Source organism: Mesitornis unicolor, unplaced genomic scaffold (assembly GCF_000695765.1).
Source record: "Mesitornis unicolor isolate BGI_N332 unplaced genomic scaffold, ASM69576v1 scaffold19444, whole genome shotgun sequence".
NCBI classification, from domain to species: domain Eukaryota; kingdom Metazoa; phylum Chordata; class Aves; order Mesitornithiformes; family Mesitornithidae; genus Mesitornis; species Mesitornis unicolor.
This window is the reverse complement of record NW_010181015.1, coordinates 2,669-29,031: the sequence shown is the minus strand read 5'-3', so window position 1 is coordinate 29,031 and position 26,363 is coordinate 2,669. Positions and strand designations below refer to the sequence as shown.

Sequence of the window (26,363 nt, the reverse complement as noted above, 5' to 3'; positions counted from 1 at the left end):
GCAGAATAAAGCCGTAACAGTAGTCAGTCCATTCCTCTTTGGTGACATTTCAGTGACGATTTCAAAAGCAGGGCTTTCTCTCAGATATCACTCACATGTTTAAACTCCTCATTTTGACAAGAGAAAAATAGAGCTGCTAACCTGTAAGGGGACACATAGGGAAGTACTTTTAGGACAGTCCATTAAACAGATGGAAACAAACTAGGGTGTTTTTTAGCATGCTCAAACCACTCAGTCGTTTTGAAAATCCCAAGGGAAGTAGTGGTGAGAAATAATCAGTGTAATCAAATTCCACTGACTCCATGAACTGTGGAGCAGACCCTCACTGCCCCTGTGAACTGAATGGTTTCAGTGATGATCTTCAACGGTGGATTCCTCTGTTGCCCATACAACTTCTAGTCAGGCTCAAACCAGTGAAAGTCCAGAAGCCCATCAAGCTCAAGCAATACACAGATGGCAAAAGTAAATTCCATAAATCCTATGAAAGTCATAACAGTTAACTATACTTTAAGTTATGGATGGTCACCAACTAGGACATTGTACCAGAGTAACATATGTACACCTGCAATGACGACTGCACTATTCAGAGCATTTATTATCAAACAGCTATCTTTGGGGATAGTTTATACTTAAAACTATTGACTTACACTGGTATTTCAGACTTAAGTTAAATATTAGCATCTACATTTAATACATTCTGTATAACATTTACCTGAAAGAACTACCTGCGTAGGAAAAACTACAGTAAAATGGACATATCCAAAAATGGATTTCAAGAAAGCAAATTGCCAAACCACAGTCTTGTCACCATGGTATTTTAGGGTTTGATTATCAGCTATAAAGAAAAAAAAATATTTTTGAGCGTATTTATCAAGCCTTAATGTTTACAACTTTTTATTGAGGAATTAGCAACAACAGGTATATTCCATCCTACAAGTTCTTTAAAAGCTTATGAAGATTTGACACCAGTGGCAGACGCATTTACAGCGTGCAAGAAGGAAAAAAAACAGATCAGGAAACAGCAAGTGCTGGATATTTTCAGTGCAAGTTCTAGTCCCAGAAAACAAAAGAACCATTTTTCTTGCACCGCAGTTTGTCACCCTCCCAGTACAGACTTGTAAATTTATACAGGAGGCAAGACAATCTCAATCCAATCTTAAAATGTTTCAATCATTCAGTCTTTTTCCTTGACCCAACTTATCACTTATCTTCACAGCTCACAGCAGTTTCACCAGGATGCTCTGTCTTCAATTTTTTATGAGACGGCTCTCCCGGGAGAAGAGACGTGCAATGCTCTAAGGATCGTGCAATTTCATCAATTGTCCATTTGTCTTCATAAAGGGCGTGCTCCTCGAGCGTAAACGGCCCCTGTTTGGTTCGGGTCAGCTCTTGCATCATAGCACAGGTAGAGAGTTCTACAGTAAAGGAGAAAAGAGGATTTAGAAAAAATGCATGGTCGAATTTAACTACTTGCAACTCAGTGAAAATGCATGTTTACATGTAGCCTTCTACATTTTTCTTTGTTTGGGAAGGAAGTTCATGAAGATTTATCCCTCATTTATATCTTCTTAAATTTGAGCCAAGGAATTCCTTTGACTTCAGTAGATCTCCAGAGTAGCAAAGAGTTCAAAATCTGACAGAAAGTTGTCAAAAGGTTTTCCAGATTGAAATCAGAATGCAAAGAGAGGAAATAATGACAGAAGATGTAAGCAGAACATTCTGTATTCACAAGTTACTTAGAAGAGTATGTACTATTCTTCCACAGACTTTGAGGTCTTGGCACTTCTGCCTTCAAAAAGGATTTTTGACCCTTTTATCCTGTGCCACCTATCAGGATAATATAAACTAAGATTAGGAAAAATTAAAAAAAATATAAACAACTGCTCTGCTATGTTAAACGGATACCAGTAGGACAGAATTACATAATGAGGGGCAACAAAACATAACAGCAACCAGACATGACTTGTAAGTACATAGGTTGACTAAAATATTCCCTCCCATCCCTTCTGATGCAGGAAGATTTTTACTGCATTTTAAAATTTTTGAAAAGAAACCAACTGAGAACAGACTTTTTCTTGGTTTGCCATTAAAAGACTAAACATAAGCCAGTATGCTCAGAAGGCAGTAACAGAAAGAGAATCTTTGGCTTGCCTAAGCACAAATAACAACATTGAAATTCATAGGGTTATCCTACATCACTCGCTTTCTTGATCTGCGAATGTATCGTTTAAAAAAAATTTGAAATGGATTATCTGTTCTCCATCATGCACTTTGATAGATATAGAGCACAAGACAAATAACCCTGTGGGAAAGCAAAACCATTCACAGTTCAGGTAAAAGAGAAAGAAAACACTAGAACAGCCATCACAAATGTAGAAGTTTTTCCAGCAGATAGGGTTTATTATGTGCATGGTAATGTTCTGTGCAATCTGTTTTCAAAATGTGATGAATAATGTTTAAAGAGACAGTATCTTTCTCCTTCTCATCCTTAATCTGAGTTAGCTTTAACATATGGAGGAGGAAAAAACCCCAAACATCCCCACCTTGCCTTGTATTATCTTGTGCAGTTCTATCACTTCCTCCATTTTTATCCTCCTCCCCAAGGTCCTCTGGCAATTATTTAGCCTTCACTCCTCTATGCTCCCAAGGAAAATACCTTAGTATATAAAAACAAGCGATAGCACTACAATTCTGCAAAATAACCCACAGGTCTGCTTGCTGAAGATATACAAAATGACATTTTTTTCCATAAACAGACACATTCATTCCTTAAACTGTCATGGTTTTTTTTTATGCCTACCTTTGCCAATGTCACTGACCAGGCTCCTGACATAAAAGCCACCACCACATTCAACATCTGGAATGTTAATAGTGACATGGTAAACTGCCAATGCAATGTGAAATTCTACTTTACACAGAAACCATGCCCCCACATAAATGTAAAAACGCGCTAAGCAAACAACCTAGTGATAAAATATTTATAGGATGCAACATCAATTATTCATCCTGTAACATATGTGCGGGTGAGATTGCTAAGCTAGACAGGATGGAAAGCAAATACAATGGCAACTGAACTAACTCACTAGAAATTAAGTACTTGCTGTGGTATGTTACAAAATGCTTCAGTCCTATTAATTTTAAAGGTTTCAGAAGGTTGTTCCACATTTCTAATGATGAAAAAAGTTATTTCAAGTATAGTCTAAAATAACTATCAGTGCTTTTAAGACACTTGCACACAGGCAGCTCTAATAAAATTCTAAAATTAATCTTTAACTTTCCCTGCTTATTCAGCCCTTCCCTTCCCTCTCTGCCAGGGATCAGTCAACCAACCGTAAAGTAAGGACTGAAGTAACACAGCGCTGAGTTCTGTCACTCAAACCTGCTCACCATACAACACCTGGTCCATCAGAGGACTATGGGTCAACAAGGCAGCTGATCAATGAGAGACATTATCTTAACCACACAACAGCATCAAACATTTACAACCATCTTTTTGGTTTATTTATTAACGTGTCTCTTAATGTAGTCCCCAAGTTTCTTCATGTATGACAGAAGGAAGGATAAAATCCTGACTCCTCAACCAGGAAGGAGGCCTAACAGTAACTGATACTGGTCCTTGCTGCACCTGGGAGAGATGCCAGCAGGCCTGGGCGTCTGGGCACAGTGAAGCAATCAGACCTGAGAATGGAGGAGTGAGCTGGAGGTTGCAAAACCATGGACAGATGCAAATAATCCCCTGACCAGCCTCTCAGAATGTTCCCTCACAGAAAGATTACATATAATCATCTTAACTTAAAGCCAAAATATGGTGCTTTTACTGCAAAGTGAAAGTCCCTGCACAGGGCTCACACCAAAATAAGTAGCTGACGGAAATGAAACCCGTTTCACTCTCTTATTCCCATTCTGAGTGTAAATAAACACTAACAAGCTGGGAGCAGCACTCTATGTAATAATCTCTGCCCTTTACCCAGTGTGAACAGTGGTGGCTGGAACTGTTGGAGAGAGAGACTGTACACTCGCACTGGTCGAGCAGGCTTCGCTTCCACTGCTTCTCCTCTCTTCATCAGAGTTGATAGCCTTTCTCCATCCTTCTTCAAAGCAGAATAGCTGATCAGATAGAGCATGAAAATCTGTGTCATAGGGTTGTAATAGAACAAGCTTCCCCTCCTCTAGATCCTATTAATATTGTACTACAGTAGCATACATTTTACCCTTCTAATCCTCTCCAAGTGCTCACAAAAAAAAACCCAAAACAACAAAAAACAAACAGCAAGTGCTTCTGAAATCTCTTGGACACAGAATTATCTTATTTGCCAGTTGCTATATAAACTGGAAAACAAGAAACAGTCCTGTATTTTATCACTTGCTGTACAGATTTAAAAGTGTTTCATCACTCAACTTATAGTTTATGAAAACAAAGGGTTTCTATAAGGGGTACAACACTTGCAGCTGCCTCTAACATACTGTGTCTCAGAAGTCTGCAGGGCGTACTCTGTTTCAGTGTTACGTTGAGCTGAGCACTGGGAGCCACTCAGGCAACTCCTGTAATTTTGCCTTGCACCTTTACTTCTTCCCTGAACAGCAACTGTCAAGTTACGTAGCCTTGTTCTACAGTGTTTAGGGGACCACGATAGAAAAATAAAAATTAATTCCACTGACTACACAAAACTTTACCCAAAGCTCCAACAGCTCTTGTCCTGACAGAAAGATGACCACAGAAAAGTAAAAATAAATAAATAAATAAATAAAAACCGTTGCTCAAATTAGCAGAAGGCAATTTGAAACAGGTCACATGAAGCAGAACACCTACTGAATTACTGACCTTACAGTGCTCACATTGGAATCACAGTAACCGACCCATTGCAAATGCAAAGGAAAGCATGTTAGCTTAAATCACCATAAAAGCCATCTGTCACAAGCAAAGTGCTTGCACACTGCCAGCTACTACAGCTCACCTGACAAGAAGACAGACGTTTGCTAAGCTACGGGAGCTCAGTCACTAATCACTCATTCATACTCCAAGTTTTCAGAAAACTGATTCAAAGTCATTTAAGGCACTTCCACACAGATGTCAGTAAGCCTCCTCTTATATCACAACTAAAATTAAAGACTCAGAGCTTTGCTTTCTAAGTGAAAGACATGATAGAGGCCACCAAGCCCTGCAGAGCTGTTTAGAACTGCTTCGCTACTTTACATTTACCATTAAAAAAAAAGACTCCAGGTTCTCATTTCTGCTTGATGTTAAGATGGGCCTGACCTGCAGGTACAAATGTTAAACTCCTAAGTCTGCCTTGCCTCTATCCTCTCGCCAAAATGTGTCTTTTTATTTCTGAGAGAACTGACTTCTGTTGGCAAGTCCCAACAGATGAATGCAACTGCCAAGAGTGCCTGAATATTGTGAGACTTACAGTGGAGGAACCTGCATTATGTCCCCTGTGAACTTTCGCAGCACATTTTCAAGATCTCCTTTTGTTATCTGGTCTGTAGAAAGAAAAGAGTAAGTATGTTAGCACTGATTATTCACATGGCACAATGGCATCAATCACATTCTGCAAACAGATAGAATTAAGAGTTCCCTCTCGTCTGAATTTAGATTGGGCGAAAAACACCAAAGAAAAGAGATAAAAACCATAATGTAGGTAGGAGTGTGAATTATCACTAAAGGAGTGGAACAAACTGTCCAAGGTGATTAAGACAGTCTGGACGCTTTCAGAAGGGCAGAAATCCCCATATACACAGATTTCTTTTGCAATTTCTCACTCTTGGGACTGCAAATCCATTTTTCTTGGGAACTAATCAAAAACTACAGAATTTGTCCTATTCTAATTTTTTTTAAAGGACCAAAAGGAACAAAATGCTCATCTAACCTTGGCAACTTCTCTTTAAGAGTACCTAACTGCAGGGAAAAATACCACAGATTATTAGAGAACAAAAGCATAGTGGGGGTTTTTTCTAGTGAAGAAAAAGACTGCATATGGAATAACACATCAAATTTCCGTATCAAACAACTAACCTGCAAATGCACACCAGGGTATTGTTAAATATTAAGTAAGGCAATTTTATTGAAGAAATCCTGTAAAAGAAAGATAGCTGCTTTAGGCAATCTACTACCTTTTAAGAGTACACATACATATCTGTCTCACTTTTATTAGAAGGCTATAACCTAAGTAGCTGATTGCATTGGTCCTTTGAAATACTATTCAATAGAGATGACATTCATCCCTAATCTGGTTAGATAGTACAAACTTAGTAGCTGTAATCACGATGCACTTCAGTGCATTTCTACTGTCTAGGACTTGACTAGTCCTGTTTGTCATAAGTTATATTCAGTTAATGTCACCCTGCTTAGTCAACAGCATCCTGGAACATAAACCAGTCACATTTATTTATTGAGCCTTCATTATGCTTTGTAACAAACCTTTACTTGCAGACCTTGCAAAACAGATGTACTTCATGCTTTCAGTAAAAAAAGAAGATGTTTCTCTCCACAGCAGCTTTGGAAGATGGCAAAGTGGTACCTCACTTTTCCACAGCACACTTAGCAGCCTCAAGAGCAGATGCTCTCCCTAGGCCCCAGCAGCCATCTCAAGAAGGGCATTTAACAGCAAGGTTACAAGGCACAAAAGTCAGCCAGAAATGCCGAGACAGACCAATGTACATCAGAACATGGGGTAGGAACAACAAAATCAAACGCATAGAAAGTCTAGATCTTCATCTGAAGAGCTGCTTACATGGTCATTTCAATCTTCTGTTTGTATTACTCTAGTTTAGCAACATACCACAACAAAACTACATGGTGGAAAGCTGGCATGACCCAGGTCTATGTTGGTGAGCCTGTCAGCCTTCTTGTGAACCCTACATTGCTTCAAGCCAGAATTTAGTATTTAAGATCTAACCCTAAGTGTCACTTGGGGTTCTTTTTCAATTTTCACCCCTGAACTAAATCTGTGGCTAGAGCATTTAATGAGACACCCGAGTTCAGTTCCTGCTCTGATATCCTATTCGCCTGATGGAGAGGTTACGTCTACCCTCTGAGAAAATTACTCATGCTTTAGGCAGTATCTATCTCTGGAACAAAGAATCTCCATGTGAGGAACGATGCATTAAGCCATTAGCAAACAAAGTTGCGGTGTATTATCAAAGTAAATATTTACCAATGAGTTTGCTAAATCTGGAATAAAACATATTTGTCTTTTGCAGTACACTGTGGCACAAGCTGGCTAGTATTACATCCCGAAGACCTAAAAATATGTGCTTTCTTTTTCAGCATGCACTGTCTTTGTGTTAATGGTCTATACTGGATTCTTGCTGTTTCCTAAAACACCACATAAGCTGGCGAAGCTTCCACCCAGCTCCCAGTCATAAAGGAATGCTCTATTAATCTGGTCCCAAAAAACAGTTTCACTATGTGTAAACTGCCTATTTGTCTCTGGCATCAGATGGGACTCTGCGGGGCACACAGCCCACACTGGGAATCAGCTTCCTCACCACCCTTCAGCTCCCACAGTCACTGCATCACAGCACTGGTTGGGCAAATGCAGACCTGCTGCCCAGGGGAACCATCTCCTTCTCGGCCCTAGAACCGCAGCTCTACCTCACCTGACTGTGGGCTTGGGTTCAGTAGGTTAACAGCTTGCCTGGTGAGTAAATTTAGGGCAGCATTTGGACTCAACCCTCCATCAAGCATGAAATACGAACACACATGTAACAGCTCATTAGCATCAACAGTCCCAAAACTTTCTCTTCCCATTTGACTTCCCTCTTCTGCTCCATTAAAGGGTTGAGAGATGTTTCTGCAGGACACATCTGTCACAGATCCTAATTGCCCTCACTACCCAGATTTAGCCTACTCCTCCCAATATCCTCATCACAAATACCAAACATTCTCATCTGTTATATGGCAGAGCAGAAGTTTTTGTTAGAAGCTGGACTTAAACTGCAGCTCTTTGCCCTTTCAGGTAGGGGTGTGGTGGCTGCCACCCTGCTTCACAGTTATTTCAGTGAGGACTGCTGAGATTTGGCCCATGGGACAATTGAATCCAGCCCAAGACTAACAGCCTTAGCTAAGGACAAAACGATTGTACCTGCTCTGTGAGTACACTATTTAGAGTACATTCAACTCAACACTGTTTTCTCAATTTCTCCCTAAGCCCTTAAACCAACAGTGGGGTTATGTGATCTCTGTATCTTCCAGTGGACTACTCCTTACAATCCTACCAGCACCCCAAAGCACCCAAGATTTCAGTTCTCCAGTGCTTCTAAAAAACACTGAAAATGAGTCTATTAGCTTCCAATAAGAAAATTTTCAAGAACAGTTGTGCCTCTGAACACTGGTGACTGCCGATCAATTTTTCTGCTATAATCATAAAGGACGTTAATTAAAGTTACCAAACCGAAAAGTGCCACAACCTCAAGAAGCCTCCACAGAAGGGTGATACTGCCCTGTGCTTGCTAACAAAACACCAAAACAGAGCACAAGAATTACCCACGAAAGTCCAACAGAACTACAGCAGAAGACCTTGACTCAATCTGGCACAGCACAAATTACTTGCAAACAGACAAGCAGAATGATGAAAGGACTGCATTTTTGAAATTATTCAGCACAGTCAGCAGAAATCTGCAGAAAATCCTCATGAATTTTGTTGTCCATGTCTGGATACAGTCTGCAGGCAGCTGGAAGTGGGTTTCAGAATGCATGTTCCTGTGCAAAGTTACAAACATTTAAAAAAGGGGCTACAAACATTAATGTGCTCAAGAAAGCATCAGAAGAACACTAAATGCTACTTGCTTTCAAAGTGAGCTTCTGATAGCTTGGGAGCAGTAAGAAACCATAACCTTATTTCATGTGGAAATGCAAACTCATTTTCTGCTAAGAAACAAACAAAAAACTACAAGAAGATCAAGAGGGGTTAAACCCAAGGAGCTCTCTGCAGTACATCCTTTCATTGTGACCGACTGCAATACACCACAGTTTGCTTTCTCAACTGCTGTCTAGGGACACTTTGAGGACTAAAATGTAACAGTTTCTTATAGTTAATATAGCAGGCAACTTTCTCCAGGCACTTTCTTCCTGTGGTCCAATGGAGTCATTCAAGAAGAGTTTTATGCATCTTGCAAGCTGTTTTAGTGACCCTTCTCTGCACTAAGGCCCAATCCTGGATGCTGCTGGCACTGCACGATTTATATTCCCTAGCAGATGCTCTGCCTCTCACAGGATCCTTGTAGGTGTCAAAGGAAAGCTGAAATATCTGGTTTGCCTGTTCTTGGAGTACCAATTAGGGTTATGGATTAGGGATGGTGAGCCACCCAGAGAACCCTGCAGAAAACCAAGCTGCTTTGGAGAAGACACTGGAAAAGACAAGAAATATCTGCTTTATTAGAAGAGGAGGAAGGGAGGAAATACAATACACATACACAGCATGGAGAAAAAGGAGTAAGCATGTTCTTTCTTTCTTCTTTCTGAATAATTCAAATCTGACTGATTTGCACCAACACTGAAAGCAACTGAGACCAATTTCATGAGCATTTCTTTAGGCCATCAGCTTCAGCAAAAGGAAATTTTGTCCAGCACCCAAAACTGCACTGCCCCAGCAATGCCAATACTGCTCTTCATGAGACTGCATGATGAACTGCATCATGCAACTGATCTCAGTTTAAAAGTATAAGCAAACAAAAAAGGGGATATTTTTAACACAAACCAGCTCCCCAAGCACACAGTCTAACAGAAAGCTAAACCACCACAACAGAGGAGGTAGTGCAGAGGTGGGAACTACTATAACAAAAGCTGTCAGTGAAAGAAATGTGCAGGAAAACAACACACTAAGTTCTGGGTGCAAAACAGAAAAGCAAAACTAATGTTTCAAGAAACATGTTTCTTAAATTAATTGACTGCAAGAGTTGTATCTACTTAGAATGATTTCTCACAGTTTATACATGAGTGTCTACAATGAATACTACTCAGCACAGCAGAACCACAACACACCACAACTTTCTGAGAGATACGCATAAAGACCGAGGAAGCGTTCTCTCCAGTCATCATAAAGTGCTGCCAACTCTAACACCATGTGGATGCTCAGTCCGTCAGAAGCTTAGAGAGACTTACAACTTAATCCCGAAGCAGAAGCAAATGATCCAACATCTCTGAATAACATTACCTAGTAAATAATACTATTTAGAATGATCCATCAATTAATGTGGACAAGAAACCTGCAACTGCCTGCCTCATGCAAAAAGAAAAACTACAAAAGAAAGGAGACTGGGGGTGAGAGATGGAATCCAGGCTACCTTTTTCATCATGTTATTAAAAAAAAGTTTACTTCATGTACCTATTATCAGGTGCCACAAGGTGGGACCTGTAGAGTTGCTAAGCAATCAGTTAGTTGTGTTTTGGGGGTTTTTTTGTTGGTTTAGTTGGTTGGTTGTTTGGTTTGATTTGGTGTTTTGTTGTTGTTGTTGTTGTGGTTTTTTTTCTTTTTCCCCAGTCTGTGAAAGAACAAATGGCAAATACATGTGGTGTGTCCCTGGCTACTTCTATGTTGTTTTTAAGATGCCCTGAGTATTGTGGAATGCCCGTTTCTCTGTCAGGATTAGTTATGAAACCTTAAACTCTTGCACTGTGCTCTATGGGTCAGAAAAGTTCATTTATTAAAGTTGCTAGGATGCAGACTGCAAGCAAGAGCAAGACTTAGTAGGTGAACATACATAGAAAGTAGTTCATGCTACGCTCATCTTATGTTGAGCAGTCTGTAGTTAAAGGGGCATCCTAGAGGGAAGGTCTAAGTAGCTTATTCCTCTACTGGCCTTGAAGGCTGTTACTAAAAAAGCACTCATGGGACTATACACTGAAAGAGGAAAATTCTACTGGAGACAGCACATCATCTGTCAGCCTGTCAAGGATCTAAAATGACACAGTCCTGCCCAATTCTATTTTCTCCCTCCTAATCTAATGCCTGGTTTGTTTTTATTCCAGCAGAAATGAACACTTGCACTGGATATAATTGCATGAAGCCGGTCTGAATTATATGAGCACTGAAGTTGAAGATTAAATAATCTTACTTTGATTTCACATTTAAACTTAATTCACAAAGTCCCAAACATCCCTTCCGCTTTTCTATGATAGAGACCATTTATGTCTTCAAATTACACCAAGTATACAGATACATTTATGCTTACCATAAGGTTTTTCTTCAGTTACTTTTCCTGTAGCATCTAATGTGTCAGTAGCTTTACCCAGTATTCCAATTGCAGTGTACTTCTGGGAAGAAAAAAAGAGAGATTAGCGAGTAAAGCCTTCCAAGTTTTTCTTTGTTTGTTTTAATAAAGACTGCAACTACCAAATACTTCAAATCCGGACAGGAAGAATATTCAGTCCAGCAATTTTCAGTAAGCAAAAGTAAAGATCAAAAGAACACGGAGACTGGGTCTGTGATTTCAGTTTTAGAAACCCCAGGAAGAAGCAACATGGAATCTGATCTTTACTATAAATGCATCAATACCATAACGAAAATAATAAAGTGGTAAAATCAAAATCTCTGTGGGGTGTCATAAGGCACAGTTGAAGCAAGGCACATAGAGTACCTTTCACACACAGTTTTTCTATTCCTTCACAATTTATTAAAAAGAAGCAAACGACACAAAGACCTTTATTTGGGAAAGCAAAACACCCACTTTCAAGGCAAAGAAAGACAAGTTCTGCCATGAAATGCAGTTACATGCAGTAGCCTAAAGCTGGAGTTTTGAACATCTGGAGTCTGCTAAGGGCCTTGTGACCAGCATGAGGAGAGCAAGGCCACTGCATGACATCTCTGCGCATCATGGGTTCTCCAAATCTTTCTGTTTCTTGGGTTTTTCTTACATAGCTCTTCTCTGAAGAATTCTGCAGTGTGTTTGTTTGCAGCTTGCAAAAAGCAGTTAACTTGTACCCACACCAGTCCCTTCTGCATTTCCCCTGATGCCCTTCTTTTCCATCCTTTTCAATGAACTTACTCCCAACTGATCTAATACAAATTTGAACCAAGTTGTAAAAGGATGTATCTTCTAGAAGTTGGTTGACCAAACATCCAAACAGGCATAAGCACTAACATTTTACTGCAACGCATCCTTTTTCACGTACTTGCAAAGTACAAGCTCAAGTAATACTAGTGTAGGCATACAAATGGGATTGCTAAGACATGCCTTGATTTTGTTCTGTGTGACAACCTGCCACTTGAATGAATTTCTTCAAGCAACTGCCACAAAACGAAAGCAGGAACAGTCAGACAAAAGGCAGTGGAGTGCAGACTTTAATATAAAAAATAACTGTATTCTTTGCTTACCACATTGAGGCTACCTTCTTCCTAAATACTGCAGATGTCTGAATTCCCTGACAACTCGGCAAAATCAGGCATTTTAAAATTAAACTCTTGAAGTTTATATACTTTTGGAACGCATGGAAAAAAAATGAAAGGAAGAATGGATGAAGGCTGATTCACAGCAAATATTTCAATAAAGTATATTATCTGCTTTCAGGACCACAAAATTGCCTGCTTCCCAAGACATTTAATGATCTAGTTCTTAACATTTAATAGCACAGCTAGAAAGAGACACTATTCAGCGACTATTCTAGAGGTTAATGAAAACACATAAGCAGATCTTCATAATTCCAGCATGATAAATGATCTCGGCAGTTCAGAAAAAACTCTAAATCTCACACATCATCTTTACATGTTTCCAAATCAGAGTACTTTCTCTTAATTCTGGTAATGGCTGTCTTGCTTCAGGCTGTCTGTTACAATAACGTTACATTTGACCTCCCAGCAACAGAGAAATATCTGTTTACATGAAAACACAAACTGTATGAAAAATACAATCCAAATCTCAACACTTGAATTCCCCTTTAATTTCTGCAAAAAGGGCATCCAGTTTCTAAAAAAAAAAAATCCTTAAAAATTAGTCACAAATCCCCACTCTTTACAGGAGCCTTTAAAGAGTCACAAAAGACTCACGCCAGCAATGCAATAATCCACAAAGGCGCCTATAACAGGTCAGGAAATTAAGAATTACAGTTGGTTTATGATCAGTCTCTGGAGTGCCCTTGGGCATCTACAATTATATATCATAATTCTTACTAGACATTTAATAGGGTTTACTTCCCCTTTGTGTTAGTGTGCAGGACCTGGAGCTTGTAGAAGATAACATGAGAGTCCAGACTTAATCTATTGTTCCTCTTATTTTGTGTCAAAATTCAGCATTAACTCTCTTTAGACTCTAATTCACACTGCCCTCAGAAGCACCCAATGGATTCTGAGTCATTTAATAAGTCTTTGGTGACCTTTTCTCACCTGCGTTGGCAACCATTTATTTCTCCCAGTTTTATAAAATACATCTAGGGGCATTCTCCCTGTACTTTTAAATTACAAATCATTGCAGGAACAGACAGCAACTGTTCACAACCACGCTGCCTTCAACCCACTCAACTCGAAACAAAAAAAGCAAGGTAGTAGGTGTAGCAGGCAGTGGAAAAGCCCAGCGAGTGCAGCCTGTGACAGGAAGCTCATCAGAGAAAACTCTGCCAACCAACAGCCCCTGCGTTCTTGCCCCCTTCTTGTCTCAAGAAACCAGAACCCAAATCATTTAAAGATTAAAAGCAGCACCTCAGCTTCTCAATGGGGTCTCACAACATGTAAGTGTAGTGCGTTAAAAGCCAAGATCGAGCATTCCCAGTCACAATTTGCAAGCACTGCAGCATCATGCACTAATTCCAGCCTCTGAAGATGCTCTGCATGGTGCCAAAGCAGAGCCTCACAATTGTACGACAGGACAACAACCCTGAGGAGCACACCAACCTTCCCAAAAACTATCCTGCATTAGGGAGTGGCTGCATCCCTCAGCCATCTAGAAAACCATTTTCTAGATGCTACGGCAACTGGAACAAAAGGCAGCAAAGCCATCAGAAACCCTCAAGTATAAGTAACTCTTTCATTCGCACTAGCGAGGAGACAGCCTCAAGAACCCTTTACAGCAACAAACCACCGCTCTGTCAGTGATGGTGTAATGCGAAAACTCTGTCACACAGACTGGGGACATGGTGGGTGTTGCCTCAACAAGACCAGAAAGCCAGGGGAATGCCCCAGCAGGCAGACATTTACTACCATACCCATGACTAGTAAGAAACATGCCATAAAAGACGAGACTGGAGAAAAAACAGGACGACAGGAAACCCTAAGAAACAAATTACAAACTCTCTAATAAATCTGACAGGTCTTGGGAAGAGGAATTTTGTTTGAGAGTTGCAACCACAGGGCACAATCAAAATTCTCACAATAAACCATATGATGGTTTCCAATAATGCTTTGGTAAGAGAATAGCTATCATTTGGCTTTTCATTTCATATCCAATTTCAGAGAAATCCTTATACTAACATGAAAAGGGAAAATATATCCATAAAAAAAAAGAGAGAGGAAAAAGGCAAGACTGTATCAGTACACATATTTAACTGTAAAAGAAAGAAGAGTAAAGGAAGAAGAAGAGGAGAAGGAAGAAGAATCTCCTCCTGTTTGAGAGGCTGCAGGGCCAGCACAGCCGTCCGCTGCACAACCCACCCAGGGGGGCTCTTGGAGGCTGAAGCCCCTGGGCTGGCTGCCAGGCGTGTCTGCCCCACTTATCAGTGCAAACGCCAGACAGACCACAGAACAGAGCTTCTCGGTTTTAACTGTTAATATATCAAAGTTTTATTTGGAAAGAAGCCAGAGACTGGAAATCTGAAATTATAACGCGTTTTAAAAGCTTTTGCAAACGTGGAGAAGCAACACTTTGGAAGAGCTAGACAGAAACACGAGTTATTATGAAATAAGGTCACCAGTAGCTGTCAGGAAGATTTTAAGATGGCTCCCACTGCAAGAATTTCCCAGGCAAGCAAGCTCTCTGGAAGAGACAGTTCGTAAGAGTTCATCCAAGGATGACCCATTTTCTAATCACAGCAGCAACTGAACACAGAAGTGTAAAAGGAAAATAAAAAATAAAGGTTACAGTCCCCTGTGCAAGAGACTGAGAGCTGGCAAAGAGAAACCATATTTCATAGAAACAGAAAGTCAATTTATGTAAACTGATGTCTGTGTGTGGCTGACAAGTTTGAGGGAACACAAAACAACCAAACAAACAAATAAAAAACTAAAAAAAAAAGAGTGTTCCAGAGAACCTGAAGGAAATGAGAGCGAGCACACAGCAGGCAAGCGCTGATCAGAATTACACTTGGTGCGAGCACTTACATTTTTGTAGACTTGGGCCACTGAGATAATGAAGAAGCCTTAAACTCTGTTTTAAAGTGACTTTCAGTTTGTGTGCAATGATTTCTAAAGCACAACTAAGGTGCTCTGGATTTAGCATTTATATAACTTACATTTGCTGTTCGTACAACGTCAGCAGCTACCAGTGGTTTCCAGTATGCTAATCATCCACCAACCAGAGGAGTACACGAGGTAGCCAAATAAGCTGGAGAAAACCCAAGGGTTGCCATAGTTTCAATTATTTTCCAAAACAAAGCACTCTCACTAAGCAGATTCCAATATATTAAAAGCACAGAGCCCTAATCTCTTAAAAGCAGGTTGCACAGAGGCAAAATAAAGACTGCAGGAAGAGGGAGGAGTTCTATATTTTACAACAGAGCAAATTCAAAATTATCAAACACCAAACGTGTCCTCTTAATAGACACAAACATTACAACTCCTCTTCTCTACCATTCATTTTTTTCCTCCTAAAAGAAAAAGCTGACTTTGTGCTAAGCCTGCACTAAATTTTATTTACTGCTAGATGCTGTAATTGTACTGTCATTGCTGAAGAACTAGCTGATCTTTGCTCTTGGACTCGCAGGATTTTCTGACCTCTTATGTCAGCTTATTCAAAAGTTCAAACGTACAGGGTGACTAGATTTTCAGTGTGAAGGACCAGAACCACCTGTAATAGGGGAACCCACAGAAGATGGAGTTCAATGAAGCTTTAAGGTGGTAGCTAAGAACTGCAGCAAGTCTAGATTTTGGTGTCAGAGGGAGAACAGAAAAGGGGGTGGAAAAGCGAATAATCTCAACAGTAACAGGAAAACCAGGTCTCCCGAGAGCACCATGGCCGCACACCACTTATAAACACGATATAGGCTCACACCATCCGAGAGGGGATGCAGGTTCATGTGTAAAAGTGGCTGCTTGTAACCCCCAGTCTCTTGATGCAAACCTGTCTGACACTTGCTGTCTGCAGAAACCTATCACACTCACCAAAATGCCTCAGGTTGGCTCTTAAATTTCATCTTCAGCTTCAATACCTGTTCTTTGCCTGTCTCCTCATTCTCTCTTCTAGCACCTACACCGCAGATTGCACAACATAAACAAAGACGACCTTCAGCTCCTAAGAGTCAGTTTTAAGGAAATTAATAATCCTCTGCCCAGGAATATAAGACAGTAAGACTTTATAGGTACACACAAATTCACAGATAAAATTGAATGCAAGAAAGCCTTTAGGTGAATTCGAAGACACTGCTAAGGCTAAGATGCAGTAAATTCTAAGAGGCAGTGCTAAGAGCATCTCCAAGTTACTAGAAAGGAACACTACAGAAAACAATGCAGAATGGCTAGTTTAAATCTGCTAACCTATTTTTTTTTCCTGTGAATTTTATTAAGAAAAATAAAGCTGTGCCATGTTGCAGCCTTATTTATTCTTTTTTTTTTAATGAATGCAAGCAAGAACTGTACGTGTGGCACAGACATGCACACAATTATAGAAAGGTCAAGAGGGCACTGACCTCAAGAATGGAAGAGCAGGAAAGAATCACACTAGAGCACGCTCTTAAATATTCTGCATTTTTGGAGGAAAGAGCTTCTGCAGCACAATAGGTGCAGTCTCTTCAAGATTTTCAACAGTTCAAAAAAAGTGTGAATATTAATAGAGCATGAAGCTGAGCTATTAATAGATTAGCCCTCTGGGGTTAGCATAAAAGAGACTCAAGCAAGACACAGCATGTTAAGCCAGCTTACTAATGGTACCACTGCGGGAAAGTGTAGATCTATGCTATTGAACAGCTGCTGCTTCTACAACTTTGTTTTGGGGATACTGGGCAGGGCAGGAAAGAGTAGATATTCAAATCAGCCTCTTATCTTCTTACGGTTTGTTGCCTAAAAAAATAGGTTAAAACTGTATCATATGTTTTCAAGTAACAGGTTTAAAGATGCCAACAATGTGTGACTTGTAAGGGGCATATTTAAGACCGTTTTATCCAGTCAACACTTTAGCCCTTCTTGATTTCTGCATCCTCCACTGTGTGGGCTTAACATTCTCTCCATGCATCTTGTTTCACACAGACACCACTTCAAGTTTTGATAACACCTTCTGTACATTCTCAAAACACATCAAACCCGACATCATTCATGTGTTCTTCCAGCCATCCTTTTATATAAGCATTTTCCTCGTGACAAAATAAGGAAGACGAACATACTTTCACAAATTGACACTGATCTCTAGTTAATATCATGAGACATTCAGACAAGAAATTGTCAGTAATGCAAAATAATACAGAATAGACAGAAACCAATGCTACGTTTGCACAGACAACAACGGGTCTGAACCAACCTCCTCTGCTCTGGAAAGAGGTCGTGGAATTACAATGGAAAGTTTTGGTTCTGTGAAAACTTTCTCAATCGTCAGTAGTGGTTAACAAAAAGCAAACTATTGTAGCAGTACTTGGATATAGCTGTTACAGTCTACAGACAGAAGTAGGGCAAGTTTTATTAATAGACACGACATCTTTGCACTGCATTGTGCAAACATTCAAATAAGTATTCCTTGAATCTTTGCACTACACCGAAACAAATACCATGTAACAGAAATGTCAAGATTTCTCTGTCCTACACCTGTACTTCAGGAATGTAATATACTTCATCTAATGCACAAAATGGTAACTAAATGGGTGAAATTAAGCAACCACGGCATGTCAGGAAGACTTCACCCAGCCAGTCTACAAGGGCTGAAACACATCCATCTGCCCGTGGGTTAACATCTCTCATATAACAATCACTCCATCTCCAATCTGGCAGTCCTGTTCCTCAAGGGAAACCTATAAAACACCTTTCAAAACAAGCCTGGGAACTAAAATTCATAACTCCACTGGGTTCAGAAAAAAAACATGGACTCAATAGAGATATTGGATTTATGGTACACTGTGATGTTACCTCACACTAACCCCTTCACATGCCACAGCGTATAATCTACCAGGCTCTCTCTTGCCCTTAGGAGATAACCTCTTTCCCTTAGGAGATAACCTTATCATCTCTTTCTTTCCTCTCCTATCTCCCTTGCTAGGAAACAATAATTTCTTTGGGCTTGAACAGAGGCAAAGTAATGACATTTTGTGTAGCTACAATCCATTTTGCTTAAATGAGCAGGTCACACACTGCACTCTTATTTTTTGTTACCTCTCCCATCTCAACACAAACAGAAACTCAGTCAGAGCCATGCTTATAGTGAATGGGATACCATAAACAAGGAGGTGTGAGGATGTAAGAGGGCACGAACCACAGAGGGAAAAATGAGAAGGTGCTGCAGAGGAAAGATTTCCAGGGGAAAGAGCTACAGAGCAAACAAACCACTTTTGTTTGGACTCCTCCAAGACAAATACAGACAGTTGGACATGATAAGGCTGCAGTTTGGAAGAAAAAACCCAACTGAAACCACAGATGAACACAAACAAGATGGGATCTGAAGAATCATCAAGCAAGCAGTAACAGCCCCCTTGCCTTGTGACTGGAAGCTTGTGAACAAAACCTTGCTACCCCACATAGGAGATAAATGTTTTTCTTACTCTATTTTACTAAAGCAGGTAATAAAATGTAGCCCATCTGTGTGGAACAGTCTTGGAGTCTTACCTGTAACTGCTTGCCCACCCAGAGTTGTTGGTATACCACACTCACAAGCATTAACTACTTTTTCCTTTCAGAAATGGTCTAAGGGATACTTGTTTCACTAAATTCTAAACAAACTTGCAATACATTTAGATTTAAAATCCATGGCTTTTATTTCAGACCTGAGAAAGGGCTTTCATATTCAAACACCAAGCTTTCTGCACTACACCAATTAGTCTAATAAAAAGTATTACCACTACCCACAAATCTTGCCCTTCCAAAATAATGTTAAAATAATCAGAATATGGAAAATAAAAGAGAGCACAACACTATGCTCTGTATGAATAAGTCATTTTGGTTTTACCAGGTCCAAAAGAAAGCAAGATGAAGGAAAGAACTCAGCTGGTGATGCTGTAAAGAAATTTTTAAGATTAAAAGTAAGAGCACACAACACGAAGAGGATTCTTCAAAAGGAAAGTCAACTCAATTTTCTTACACTTGTAACTCAAATATATGAACTGGAGCACAAACTGCTTTTGAAATACATTTAAGGAAAAAAAAACCCACAGCAAGGCTCTTTACAAAGAAAATTAGGATTTCAAATGAAACGGCGCTTAGACCATCATGGTGTGCATGTTAATGTGCAAACACACAAATGTTGGCAGCAGAATAGAGGTCTCGGAGATGCTGAGTTCCTATAAGCCTCCTGGAAACAGACAGATAGAGGAAATACATCTATTACAGCTTCCACTAAGAAAAGGCTCCGGAGGGAGCCCCACTGTATTACTGGATACCAAAAGGTCCACATGGGGCTTTGGTGTCTAACGAGCTGTAAACAAACGAAGTCACAAGAAAAGGCTTCATTAGTTCTGCTCCTTATACAACTGCTAGATGTGCTTTTTAATGCATTATTAATTCATTGAACTCACTGCCAAAAGATGGAAGCTAAGGACTTAATTCAAAAAAATGAATTCGGGAAGAAGGCTTGCAACCTTCATGTGAGAGAAGTTAAGGGATACAAATGAAAGCCTAATTTTTAGGACAGGAAGATAATGATAGGAGGTAAAGAAACAACCTTCTTTATGGACACTTTGTTCTGCAGCATCTGGTGCCAATCCTCTAGAGAAACAATTTTGCAATACAAAAACTCTAATCCCGGAATCACGTTGCAAAAAGAAATGTCCATGTCTCTCACAAATTCTCCTATGTGATTTGAACCAATTCCTGCCCAGGCAAACCTTCTCTCACAGCATACAACTGTGACTGGCAAATTTTCACACCTGGTCACTGAGCAGGCACTCATTTTCCATCCAGAATTTGTCAGAACTCAAATTTTTCCAATTGAAATAAACTGAAGTTGTCACATGTCAGGTCTCTGATGTATCTTCATTCTGCCCATAATCTCTTTTTCTCTTTCTAGTCCTTGTGATCATTTGGAGTTTGGGTTTTATTCTATCCAGCGATTTTGGTATTTTATAGTCTTTCATTCTAGAAAAGTCACAACTTTTGAGATCAAATTTTCTATTTTGACTAGTCCTTGTGCAACCAGTGCAAAGTACTCAGGCAATTCCCCTTAGGCCACTGTGCATTGGGGGTTTCATACTATACATGGACGATGACAAGTTGCATCCTCAGATAAATACAATGCATCCATGCTTTTTGCTCATTGAGAGGCAGTGATTTCAAGCACAGTCTGATGGATGGCCAAGTTCTGGCTTCATTGACACTGGTATGACTCAGATTCTCTTAGGGTGAACCCAGATTTTTATCTCATTGGAAAATATGCAAATTCAGCACACAACTGAAGTCTGCAAATTTCAGTTATCCTGTTCTATCCCACCTAAAAATAACAGCTGTATGTGTTGGAAGACATCTCCTCCCAAAGGAAAGTATTAGAATAATGAAGAATTTAATTGCTTACTGCTCTTCCCTCTTTTCTCCTCTGACACATCCCTGATCATTTCCCTCACTGCTTCTATGCAACAGCACAATCTGGTAGATGAGAGGTTTTAAAACAGGATTACGACTATGGAAACTGTGCTGCTAACTAGCATTTTCTAAACCATTTCCCCAAAAAATCACTTCTACACTGTGTTTGAGACAGACCAGTCACCAATAAGACCGAGTCCTTCAGAAACAATTAACCATAGTCAAAATTGGTCCACCCACATCATATTCATTTTGCTGCTGAAGCAGGAAATATTTTCTCATTCTACTAACTTTTTTGCAAACACGATAAAACAACTTCTCTCAAAATAATGCAGTGCAAAAAGTCCAGGCAAGACCAAGTCCATATCCCAGAACACAGGAAGGAAAAGTGATTCTCCAACAGAGCACGTATTAAGCGCTCAGTATTTAAATTCCAAAAGGATTCAGCTTCTCCCCCTCACTTGGAACATTTGAAACAAAATAAAGCAAACAAATAAAATCTAAGCCAGCTTACACATATTTTTATTTCTGGATAAATATTAAGAATTCCATGAGAAAACTGGAACACTAAGTAGGTACTGCCCTTAGCTGCACGTTTCTATTTGTTTTGAGTTAATTCATAAGGAGGGCAAACTAATGGAGAACTCGAACGACACTGAAAGAGTAACACTCCTTGTACAATGTGTTTGCAAGTTGCAAATCAAGCGATAATGTTCAGAGCTGCCACAGAGTCAGGAAAGTTTCACACAACGTTTGGGAAAAAAAATCAGAAATAGTCCAATCTCTGGCAGAGCCACCATATGGAGTTTACTGCAGTAACATACGTTTTGGCCACTCAGCGTAGCTCTGCTGCCAACAATGATAGACTGAACCATTTCTTTACGAGATACCTCCCTATAACCAAACAGTAAATCCTAACCAGAGAGGCTCAGACAGTTCATCTAAATCTTTATAACAATGAAAGGAACAAAAGAAAAATATCACAATTCAACAAGCACTTTAGCATGCACAATGGCAAAAATAAATGAAATAAGAGAATAAGCTCCTAGCACATAGCATGGGATGCAAAAAAATACCCAAATCTATTTAGACAGGGATTTATCTGTATCAGGTGTCTCAGTACTTTATGAGCTTTTGTGGTCAGTGTGGTCAAAAAAACAAGCAGGCCAATATCTGTGGAAGATCCTCCAACTTCTTTAAGCCTCTCAGCTTATTGCACGCCTAACTTATTGAAGTGTAAATAGAGAACAGGAAAGCAAAGACAAGACAAGCTCCAAGTGAAGGCTCATGACCACCTGGCACAGACGATGTCTACCTGACACTCCCTGCCACATCAGCACACACAACAGTTGCAGTGGCAGAGCTGATCTACTGTAAGGATGTAACCTCACCTGCCTCATTGAACTGTGTGTCCACAGCCTACACCAATGCAAGGCCAGGCGAGAGCTGAGGGATCTAGCTGGAGTAGTTTACCAGTCTGCTCTCACTGCCCATTTCTCCCCTGCGTGCCATGCCCTTGTCCCTCAGCAGCAGCTATAAGCCTTTTTGAGCTATCTGGACACAACATTTGGCTAGATAACACTCCTGCTGCCTACAGGACTTCACGGTGAAGTTGCCAAGGAGCTTGCACATACTCTCTTCTGCCAGAAAATTGAAACTACTTCATCCATCACAGCTGTTTCCACTGTGAACATCAGCTTAAGAGATACTTCAACTGCTTTACACATTTTTAAATCAACAATTTTCACTTACTTAGCTATGATGATTTAATTTAGCTGAAGTATCTCAATGCCATCTTTTAAGTTAGAAGTTCTTCGAAAGGAGTTGTCAGGTGGAACTGCTTACACTTCCACTGTAAATCCAGCCCCAGCTGCTCCCTGCACGTTTCAAAATGCAGATGCCTCTGAAATCTGGCCATATAAACCAAATGCAAACCCATTACAGTCGGCGCAAAGAGTCAGTGGCTACAGCAAGTTTTGGATCAGGGTCTATAGCTACGTCTTCGTATCTCGGTTGTATTCTCTTCTGTCAAATTATTTCCCTTTGAGTTGAACTGAAGATTGCCAATCAAATTCTACCTCAAGTTATCAGTTCAGCAGCTGTAAACACTTAAGCTTTCAGATCAAGAGAGAATGGGAAAAACAGCAGAATAAAATGCATTAAAAAGCCTATCAATTTGCTGAGCCCACTATTGACTTTCCGTGAGTATAACATGAAATCTAGAAAGCTTAATTGATTTCTGCATCTGTCATTCTTACCTAAACTTCTTATTTAAAAACACTGGCTAAAACCACAGGATTTTACTTGCAAAGAAGGAAGCAACACTGGTAGATTATTCTTGGGAGTACATGCACTTGTTTCTGTACGTAACACCTACAATCTGGAGTGCACACAACAAAGACATAGCACAACTAATCAAAAGCAGTAATGGATGAGATTGCTCTCTGCCAAGGCTCCAGTCTGGATTATCTCCTGCAGCCACGGGGCTTTTGTTAACTTTGGCTTCTTGCATGTTCTTCGTAGAGCACCCATCTACATAAACTGCAATCTGGAATGACAGCTACTATCACAAACACAAAACACTCTTAATTCCAAAAGGCACCTCTTAAGGCCCCACGGTATTTAAGAAGAGAGGAAAGAAACAAAAACCATCTGTTACTGCAAGCTAAATAACAATTATGCTATCTCCACATAAGGAAAATGACCAAAAACTGAACCATCATACACAATTACATCACAAAAACATCATTTACAGTGCTATCGTCATTACAGTTTTTCTCTTTTGCTGAAAACACTAAGTACTACAGAAAACTTCCTGTAAAATAGGAGTCTGGTCCTTATTAACATTTTGTAGAAAAACCAAGACAAACAAAGGTTTTGAAATAACCATTCTGGATGTGAAAGCCTTAATATCAAATTTCTGACTAAACACAAAAAGGAATCAAAGCGAACATTTACAGTAAATGATGTCTGAGATAGTTGTTTGCTGATGCAGCTCTTCATTGGAAGAAAAAAGACAAACAAAAACCCCCATTAATACCAATAATTTCGCTCTCCTTACCTTGGAACCTGCCAACATAGTTTTCAGCATTTTTGTTCCTTTTCCAATACCAACCACTGCAAAGACAGAAGGAGAAATGCCACTTCAGAAACAGCTCTGCAGTTCCCTTATTCAACACCACTGATTAGTAAATATTATCCTAGTCAGAAATACAGCCTTTCATGCTCTGTTTGTATATAAAAGGAGTCAGTGCTTCTGAGAACGTATCTCTGATGTTCAAACAACACAAGACTAGTGAAAGGGAAAAAAGTCTAATGCAGAAGATAAATAATCTTCATCTAGTGTTAACAAACCCCTTAATTCAACCCCTAGATTTGTTTCTGTTTTAATCACCAAATGGATAGTGCAATTATCATCACCTCTGGTTTGATGAAGGCGATGGCTCACTAATAATGAATCTGGCCTTCACTGTAACTAAACAGCCCTTTTAAAGGTTGATAGTGACCAAGAGTAATACAGCCAAGATAGCATAATGAAATTGTTTACCAGGCTCACAGCAGAGAGATAAAACAATCAAAAGGTTCAATTGTCTCTCAAAAATCTTTTATACTCAAACCTTCCCATAATTGTGTATGTACAGACTGTCTTTTCAATCCCAAACCAGTATTCTGCAAAACAACAATCAGTCAGCTTTCCATAAAAGAAAGAGACAGAAGAAGAGCTCTGTTTTATATTTCACTTTAAAGCTTTTTACAAGATGCTTTCCTCAAATATGCTTTCCTATTGATTTTCTTCACATACAGCAATCCAAAGAAACAGTGAAAACTTTAGAAGGAAATTAGTTTTGTGTACAACTCATAAAATATGTTAACAGTTTATGTGTTTGATTTAAAAAAAAAGCTAAAGGAATTAAGAGAGCTTACAGGAAATCAGCTTTGTGTTAAACAGGAGCCAGTACCAAAAACATCAAACCAGACAGTGAACTTTTTCCTTTTTTATAAACAAATATCTGTGCTCGAATGCTTCTCACTCTTTACACTCAGACTCATTAGGCTACTCCTTACTCTTGACTACTTCTCCTCTTGTTTCTGAGGGGTTTTAGTCACACATGCCCTCGTGCTTGTGCTTTGGTAGACCTTCAGTTCAGCCTGTTCCTGGCATATTTGCCAGATAGGAAAGAGCTGCAACAAGGATGAGAAAAGGAGAAAAGCACACAGATAAAACTTTATAACCAAGTACTTTTCTTGCAACGTGATGACATGCTGAGCTGAAATTTCCTGTAGAGTGTCAAGAGATTCAATAGAATCATTTTAAAGAGACATTGAATGCTTTTTTTGAGCAAGCACCTAACAATTTTCCCCATTAATCACCAGCTTGTGTTGCATGTGGATTATTGAAAAGTGACATAAACTAAACTTGCCAGACTACACAGAGTGTAACAAGGTTTAACTGAATTTTTAATTTTGATACTTTTTCATCTTCTACTGCAGAGACATAATTCATAACTGCCACATAGAAACAAGCCATATACTTACAATTCCCATTGTACAGCAAGACACACTGAACTGCAACCACAGCCTTAGACTCATATTAAACATATATTCACTAAGACTTGACCTACAGTTCCTTGCTTCTTCTATCTAAAATATGAGACCTAACATTGAGAAGTAGAAGTCGAGTCCCAGCTCCCACCACCTTCTAAATGCAATGGAAGCCACAGATGGGGACAGACAAAAGATGTTTCCTCTCAGACAGCAGTCGCTCCAGGCTCCTACCAGTGCAGGGCCATCCCATGCCACCCAGTCTCTAAGATTCCTTTCACTCACACACCATAGATCACTGAGCTCTGTCTCCAAGGGCCTTCCTGATCTGCATTTGCTGTCAGTAGGAAAAGAAATACAAAGGTACATTTTCTGATGAAAAGCACTGCGTGGTTATTTGCAGTACACTTGGCACACTGAGCAAGACTCTGTATCGACTAATTCCCATGACCAAAGTTATAGATACGCAGTACAGAAAATTTGGAAAACAGCAGTATTGATCAAGAAAGGTTACAGGTTTCATAAATAAATACTTCTATTATGCTACTGTGCCTGAGGAAAGAAAGCATCCTGCCTCATCGCCCTATGCCAAAAACCAGCACTCATTTTCTGAATAACTTATTCCTGTTGTGTCCACCCCTCTATTCTCATTATCTTACTTGACTCCACAAGAAATCTGGGTACGTTCCCTTTCACACTCCTCTCCAGTTTTGCCCTTTCCAATCTAGCTACCATTGATTTTTCTCCGTGTGCTTTTTACGGCAGTGGAAGGAAAGATCCTGTGCCTTTTTTGATCAATCCATAGCATATTAAGGTGATGCACTTCTTTGTCTTTACCAAGCACATCAAGCCCAAGTACTTTCCGCCATGCCACAAGAGCAGGCTTTGGAGACTGCTGGATATCAGAGGACAGTAGGAGAAGCAATTAAGAAGCAGGAGTGATTTTTCTTTTCCTATGGATCAATGCTGTTGACTTCCCACAATGAGCAGCAGCACTCTCAAAGGGAACATCCACGTAAGAGGAAAATGTCT

At 39.8% G+C, this 26,363-nt stretch overlaps 1 protein-coding gene across 1 annotated transcript in view; it reads right to left on the bottom strand.

Moving 5' to 3' along the window:
- Window positions 1-926: 926 nt before the first annotated feature.
- The window catches only part of TRUB1 (TruB pseudouridine (psi) synthase family member 1), a gene marked incomplete at its 5' end in the record, with an annotated part of 26,443 nt that continues 1,006 nt past the window's right edge, over window positions 927-26,363 (bottom strand). The window contains 6 exons of the mRNA XM_010183297.1: window positions 927-1,415; window positions 2,801-2,857; window positions 3,968-4,107; window positions 5,409-5,481; window positions 11,173-11,254; window positions 23,851-23,906. Of these exons, the coding sequence (XP_010181599.1) occupies window positions 1,201-1,415; window positions 2,801-2,857; window positions 3,968-4,107; window positions 5,409-5,481; window positions 11,173-11,254; window positions 23,851-23,906 (623 nt within the window). The remainder of the gene's footprint in view (window positions 1,416-2,800; window positions 2,858-3,967; window positions 4,108-5,408; window positions 5,482-11,172; window positions 11,255-23,850; window positions 23,907-26,363) is intronic.